Below are 7,265 nucleotides of genomic sequence, written 5' to 3'. Positions count from 1 at the left end.
TTACTGCGCCATCAATTCCTAGTAGTTTCGATCTTACATGTATCCATCTTTATTTTGATTTTCTCTCTAGCCGTCGAAAAAACAGTTGATGAATAAAATTCATGCAACTAGTTACAGGGAAACCTTAGGGCTGGTTCGTTTCATCGTTAATCCATGTGGATTGGGTGGTATTGAATCAGTTTAAATCCATAATAAGTCAAATTCCATCCAAATATACACCAATACGCATGAAATTAAAATAACCGAACAATGCCTTAATTGGAATGCTTAACTGAATATAAAATGGTTCACCAAAGCGTTTCAAAATTTCGATTTTTCCCTCTAGCGTCCCGTGAATGCTGAATAACTGAATATAATAATCAAGTTCGGCAAAGACTTGGATCGTTTATATGAAATAAAATGCAAACTACAAACGTTAAGCTAGTATAATGCAGCCTTGTTCAGGCTTGTTCATAATAAATAATGCAGCAGCCTTGTTCAGTCTTCAGAAGAGCAAAGCCTTGTTCAGGAAAGGGTTTCCCGTGGTCAAGGACTAGCAGTAGAACATGAGCCTTCTCAGTTCACCCTTGATCTCCGGAAGCGGCTTCGGACCAGCAGCAGCAGCAGCAGCAGAGGGAGCTGATGAACCATAAGAGCCGACACTTGTCGCCGCATCAGAGTCTTGGTTGACGTAGAAGCGGGCGCGGAACGCTAACTTGTGGGCGTAGTATGCTGGGGGAGCTGTCAATTGAGAAGGGGGTGTTAATTTATAAGCTCTTTCCCTTTCTCCGTTCGTAGATTCATAAATTTGTGTTATGGATATTGAATAGAACTCTGCAGTTTTATGACATAGCTGAAGTTCTCAATGACACGAGAGGACATACCGATTGACACAGAGCGAGTGCAGCTTGAATACCTGAAAGAAATACAAGACAAAGACGTCCGGCAAATGAGTTGAGCAAAAAAAGAGAGATGGCAGGGGAGTGCAAGCTTACAAGAAGCATAGGTTATATGTGAGAGACTGCAGCGCGTCTGCAGTGAAGTTGTTGTCGTCTCTCAGGACATGGTAATGCGCAGGACGGCTAGTTCCCTGCAGTTCCACAAGCAGCTAATCTTCAGATGCATTTGAAAAAGAATGTCTGGATTAGTCGTAACGTGATACACACATACCTTGATCCCAGCATGGCTGCACAGGAAGAAATCAAATTCTGTTGGGTGGCAGATATCCTTGTCAACAACAGTGCCTGCAAATTCCAGAAACATTTGAGCAAAATCACTGTCAAAAAAACGCACTAAAAAACAGCAGCAAATGCCTAACCAGGTAGAATATTTCCACTCTTGTCCGCCCATTGGCGATCATTTGGGTTGTTTGGGAAGAGCCTTGTGTGGTGCCTCTTCTGCACCACTAGGAAGGTGATCTTTGGCTTCTCATTGTAAAGAGCTTTCCATGCCTGAAGGAATGCTAGGTAATAAGTATGAATGTTGTAACTGAGGGAATACTTGATGTGCCATCCCTCCCAAATTGTTTTTTACCTTCTCTATCTCAGGGATTTCTTGTTCCAGCACTTGTTTGAATTGGCCCTCACTTACGCCATCCCTAACAGTGAAAGAGGAGGTAAGAATGTCAATTACCGTGATATGTTAGTCACAAAAGCAACTGGAAGGCACTAAGTTACTAACCTGTAGAAGATCAGCTGCTTGGGTCTCCGCTTAGACCTCTCCTCGAATGCAAGTAGGAGTTCCCTGCAGATATGTTGTAAATTGAGGAACTCTTATTCGGGTGTAAACTCTCAGTGGGGTGTCATTTAAATTTCAGAGATTACGATGATCGTACTTGACAATGTCTTCCAGGCCATTGATGAGCTCTTTACGATGACCTTGTGCACGGACAATCCCATTATAGTTAGCCACCTTGGGCCAGTCTTGGGAGGCAACAACCTACATAGAACCATAAAGTGTTATTATAATGATATATGATACTATCCCTACTGTAAACAGAAAAGATCTTACAGAAGCAATGGAAGGGGCGGTATCATCTAGAGCGGCAGGGTGAGTGACATCAGCACCAAATATAATTGTTGGTTCAATTGTAACACCCGGTAAGCTTTCTTTGGGATTAGCAAATTCTAAGTTTCTTCCTCCAAACTGCAAAGAATGAATACATTTGTACCATGCTTCTCAACAAATTTTGTGAAGAGATCAAGTTGAGATTAACCTTGGCATTGATCTTAATAGCAACATTAGCAAAATATGCAGGGCCTGCACTTCTAACATTTTTATCCAAACAACACTGCGACATGATACCAATCTCTGTCTCGCAGATCCTTTTGAAATTACCTATTGTTGAGAGTAGTCAAGCATGACATATATGTGATAAGCAGGGAATAAACATAGTTTTCTGTAATAAATATTACCATATAAGCTGCCATTTTTCTCTGGCAGTATAGCAAGCAAAAGATCAAACTTTTGCCCTCTTAGCTTGTTCCGAGCATCCTGATAGAGCCTACGAAGATCAGTTTCAGCTTGTTCAGGACGAGCGGTATATATTGGAAGTCTCAAGTTATCCATGTCCTGAAACGAGAGTGGAATGGTAAACTGTGAGTCATGCAAGAATATTCTTTGGTGATAAGGAAATCAAAAGCAAACGTAAATGTATATTACCACTCCAGTAGTGCGAGACCACTTGACCAGATCAGAGCAAAATTTACCAACACCATCTGCACGCAACTCTTGACAAAAGTTAACGCAGGCCCAGTTGCCCACCCTTGCACCATCTACTACTTGCTGCACATAACAAAATAGAATGTGTAGACAAATAATAAAATTAGTAACATAAATTTACCATCACAAAAATTCCATCATTCCACTTCAGTGAACATGTAGCAAGCCTATGTAGCTACCCTAGTATAGAGAGAACAAAACTCAAGCAACCCGGTCAAGCTTCTCCTATAAATCATGATATTTACCATGGAAAGAATTTACTTATCCATAGACATAATACTATGTTTATCGCACATTGAATTGAATAAGGTTTTCAAAATGATATCTACTATGCTACAATGTTAATGGTTGTTCAGATGTTCATGGCATACCTTTTTTATCATGTTCCACTGACCATCCTTTGGACAACACAAACTGTCAGATCCAGTGCCACGGTACTTCAGCTACATAAACAAAAAAAAATAGAACATGGTTATTATTATTATTAAAAAAAATGCATCACATTTGCAAAAACAAAACAAAACGGCATGACATATGGAAGAAGGATTACAGTGGGAGCTGGCAGAACTCTAGCCTGCACTGAAGTAGGACGATAATCAACCTCCATGCCAAATTCACTTGCACGCTCAGTTTTATTGTAGTCATTTTGCTCAACAATCTAAGCAAAAGGAGTTTAGAGAGCTTTAAGTTTGTTTGCCAACAGTTTAATCAGATAAAACACAAAAAAATACAGAAATAGCAAGAACCTGACAAATGTTGTCCTCGCGGAGAGATGGGCGCTGGCAGGTGGAGTCCATTAGTTTAGAGACCTGTTGGCCTTCCAACTTCTTCCGGTATTGCTGTCCAGCTACTATCTTGCAAACCTGAAATCCAAATGGAAATTAAGAAACAAGAGCAGACTATAGAAGACAAAAGAGTCCTGAAGCATAAGCTAAGGCCAGTTCATAGTTAGCAAACCTCCATAGGGAGGTAATTCGGCCTCTGATCACTGCCAACTTGGAGGCATGGGAGAAAATCATAGTGCATTTCCAGATGGTATGCCTCTCTGAAGTAATCTGCTACGGACTTCTGAACTCCAGCAGATGATTCAAAGCTGTTGATTTGAAGAAAAATATATTAAAATAAACAATAACTGCAAGAAGTTGATCCCGACATTTCTGAACTGGGCAGGCTAGGATGTTCTATTGATCTATTCAACATAGGAAAAAGCGTGAGGTCCTACAACTGTGAAGATGGAGGACTGTTTGTCAAGCTGGCAATTCGGTACTTCCGGCGTATGTCTCCTCGGTGTGTGACTTCAATCCTCATACCCTTGAGGGCTTTCTTGAGCTGCAAACTCAGAAAGCCTCATCCATCACAAGTGTGATCATGCACAATGCTCTTTGTGTGGGAAAAATGCCTACCTTGACAAGATCCATGGAAGTAATACTTCTAAAGGTCCTGTTATCTTTGTTCAGAATCTCCATAACAAAGTCAATCAGTGGCAGGGGTCGAATGAAAGCTGATGAAGAAATGTCTGCAATGGAAAATATGCAGCCGTCAACAACTTAAAACATATAAAAATTGAAACACAAAAGTACAGACGTTTCAATTGATCTCACTATATGCCAACCAGCCATATGAAATCAAATTGCACAGGGCTGGTCATTTCTAACATATAAGCATCACAAACGTGTTTTTTCTCAAGATATCACAGAAAACTTGGACAGATCATAAGAATTTTCAAATGAAGTGAAATCTTACCTATGATCACAGATAAGCCTTTTTGTGTCGGCCTGATGGTCTGATAGAAACCCTTCCATCCCTCCACACCCAAGCCAAGGTTCTTGGGTCCCATTGAGTCTATGAGTGGTGAGAAGAAGGACCGGCCAACTGCAACGTACCTGTGCATTGCCAAAATAACACAACGAAAATGTTTGAGCTCAAATCGAGAACACTGAGAGGTGAATAAAATAAACCCAAGCTAAGTACTTACTCCATGGTGTTGCGTTCGTTGAGCACAATGTCACGCAGCACAATGTCAAGCACCTGCAGCGCCTGCGCCGGGATGTCCGTTGGGTACCCTGCCATGAGCATCAACAGCTGGTCGAGGCTGACCGCCGTGGCATGCTTGATCACCACCTTGTACCTCCTTTCCATCCTGCCAGACAAGGTGACAACGAATTCCTTGGTCTTGAAGGGCAGCTCTCCGGCGGTGAACAGTGACTTCTGCCCGTCGTATGCAGGCAGGCGGCCGCCAAGCTCGGTCTGCCGGTTCTCGGAAACCAGCTTCGACATGACTTGCCTGTATATGCCCCTTAGCGTCGTCTCTGGTGAGATGGCCACCTGCAGAAACACACAACAACCATAGCAATGGTGGGCAACGGTGATCAGATGAAGGCCATGACTGACAACGCGGTGCGGCGGCGGCCTTACGTCGTAGTGGTGCAGGCCCTTTTCGACGAGGCCGACAAAGAAGTGGTTGGCCTTGACGACGCACGGCGTCCCCACGGCGCCGAAGCCCGGGCGCGCTGGAAACATGGGCTCGTCGCGGTGAATGTCCATCGTCTTGAACTTGTCCCTCAACGCGGCTGCGTCGGCCGCGTAGCGGTCCGCGAGGGGCGGACCGGCTTGGCGCAGAGCAGGACGTGGGGTTTGTAGGCCGCCATGCCCGCGCTCGCGGCCGTAGTCGCTGCCTCCCTGTCCCTGGTAGCCGCGACCACCTCGGCCCCCGCCACGGCCTTCCTGGTAGCCCCCACCATGTCCTCCATAGTAGCCGCCGCCACCACGGTCCCCGCCACGTCCTTCATAGTAGTAGCCGCCGCCACCCCGGCCACCACCACGTCCTTCCTGGTATCTGCCGCCGCCGCGGCCCCCGCCACGCCCTTCCTGGTATCCGCCGCCGCCGCGGCCCCCGCCACGACCTTCCTGGTATCCGCCGCCGTCGCGGCCGTCGAAGCCACGACCACCGCCCCTGCCGCCGCCACGTCCGCCGCTGTCGTCGCCGTAGTACTGACCACCTCGACCGCGGCTGTCGTCGCCGTAGTACTGACCACCTCGACCGCCGCCGTAGCCCCGCCCCGCCTGGCCCTGAATAACGTTGGGGTTCGCCTGACCCCAGCCGCCGCCGCCAACCCGACCTCCTCCGCGCTGATGGCTCGCCATTGCAGCTACTCACGTCCCTAGGAAAGGAACGAGCGCCATGATCAGCTACTAGTAAAACCACAGTGGCGTGAAAAGAAAGGAAGGGAACGGAGTTACGGGAGATGGAAATAAAGATGGAAGGCGTAGGCGGGGCAAATGGCAATGGGGGAAAAAATCGCATTGCACCATTTGACGTTAATATCTCCAAGAAGAAACGCGGAAGAGGAAGGCTAGCTCGCATGATAAATTCCATAAATGATTAAACTTTATTTATATAGAACACCATTCGTCATCGAAAACCCCACGACTCAGAAAACCAACGCGGAGTTCGTCATCTAAAACCCCACGAGGCCCACGACTATGTGGTAGGCCACAAAACCCCAATCTTTTCGCACAACAGTCGTTTTACAAAAATATTAGAAAATATATACATATGAAATGGAACACATAGGTAGGGATCAACAATCCCGCTTTTTCAAATAAACCTTGTGTCCAAACTAGGAAGCAAAAGAAAAAAAAAAGAAACCGAAGTGTGTCAAGAAGAAATGACCGTGCGAGACAAAGAGAAAGAGCCAAGCAACAACCGGGCGATGGCGATGGCGATGGCGAGGGCGAGTCCTTTTCTAATCGTCGCCAGACAAGGAAGACGAGAAGTCACCGCACTAGATCCCAAACCCAGACCGCGTCGCACAGAGAAGAACTCAACGCGTTCGAAAGAAGAGAAAACCCCAAAGGATCCTAAAAGAGACAAACAAACGTCGCACAGAGAACCGGTGCGCAACGATGGGCAACCTTTCTTTTGCGTGCGCTCAGGGATGAGCGGCGAGGAGAGATTGCGAAATGGCCGGCCGAACAACCGTTGGGCTGCCTCGCCGTCTGCACGACTTCCTCTGTCACGTGGTTCGCCCTGCGCTCTGTATACTGTTGTGTTGCCACACTGGTGCTGGAGGCCGCCAGTGCCTGTGTAGCGCAGGGCCCAATATATAGGTGTGGAGGAAACGATTCTTCAGCAAGTCGTCAGGCGCGGACCCACCAGGTCTTTCCGGCGCAACCATGGCACCACCTCCACACCCTTGGCCACGACCCACGACCCGGATTGGCCGCTTTATCTCTATGGACAATATGGAATGCCTCCGCGGTTTAGGGTCGGTTGTAAAGGCATTTTATGATATAGTGTTTGGGTGTTTGGGTGAACTTTATGATATAGTGTTTGAATACTACGGTTTTGACACGATTGTAATTTTTTTAGTACTGCACTCTACACCAAGATTTCTCTCATGAAAACTATCACACCAGATTTAAAGATAAACCTAAATATATTTCATATGTGTGTCAGAAGTTTTACACATATGATTACTCAGTGTACAAACTAGTGTCACAAACTCTATTATATAAGCATAATGTCTTTACAAAAATTAACTAAATAATGGAAACTAAACAAC

At 45.8% G+C, this 7,265-nt stretch overlaps 1 protein-coding gene across 3 annotated transcripts; it reads right to left on the bottom strand.

The window, feature by feature from the left end:
- Window positions 1–254: 254 nt before the first annotated feature.
- LOC103647664 (protein argonaute 18) lies at window positions 255–6,778 on the bottom strand. Of its 3 annotated transcripts, none has more exons than XM_008672165.3 (22): window positions 6,616–6,778; window positions 5,116–5,861; window positions 4,676–5,025; window positions 4,444–4,583; window positions 4,104–4,216; window positions 3,923–4,029; window positions 3,658–3,793; window positions 3,447–3,563; window positions 3,251–3,358; window positions 3,072–3,143; window positions 2,641–2,763; window positions 2,394–2,550; window positions 2,195–2,316; window positions 1,990–2,124; window positions 1,814–1,917; window positions 1,660–1,722; window positions 1,513–1,576; window positions 1,298–1,430; window positions 1,150–1,223; window positions 975–1,069; window positions 864–895; window positions 255–720 (listed from the first exon to the last, which is right to left on the bottom strand). In XM_008672165.3, exons 2-22 carry the CDS (start codon window positions 5,842–5,844, stop codon window positions 533–535), a joined length of 3,162 nt encoding a protein of 1,053 aa, XP_008670387.1. In that variant the 5' UTR covers window positions 5,845–5,861; window positions 6,616–6,778; the 3' UTR covers window positions 255–532. The 3 variants fall into 3 exon arrangements, with proteins under 3 accessions (XP_008670387.1, XP_008670388.1, XP_020404145.1); XM_008672166.3 differs by having other exon boundaries at window positions 5,941–6,760; XM_020548556.1 differs by lacking the exon at window positions 6,616–6,778 and adding an exon at window positions 6,010–6,575.
- Window positions 6,779–7,265: the final 487 nt, after the last annotated feature.

The sequence above is a fragment of the Zea mays genome, chromosome 2 (assembly GCF_902167145.1).
Source record: "Zea mays cultivar B73 chromosome 2, Zm-B73-REFERENCE-NAM-5.0, whole genome shotgun sequence".
NCBI classification, from domain to species: domain Eukaryota; kingdom Viridiplantae; phylum Streptophyta; class Magnoliopsida; order Poales; family Poaceae; genus Zea; species Zea mays.
The sequence above is the reverse complement of the archived record's forward strand: the minus strand, read 5'-3'. Positions and strand labels throughout refer to the sequence as shown.

Excerpts from the sequence above, each read along its gene's own strand:
- LOC103647664 (XM_008672165.3), bottom strand. The coding sequence starts at position 5,844 with ATGGCGAGCCATCAGCGCGGAGGAGGTCGGGTTGGCGGCGGCGGCTGG. Across the intron at positions 2,764-3,071 it reads AGTGGAACATGATAAAAAAG|CAAGTAGTAGATGGTGCAAG; the intron begins GTATGCCATGAA and ends TGTTATGTGCAG. Across the intron at positions 1,070-1,149 it reads GCAGCCATGCTGGGATCAAG|GGAACTAGCCGTCCTGCGCA; the intron begins GTATGTGTGTAT and ends GTGGAACTGCAG.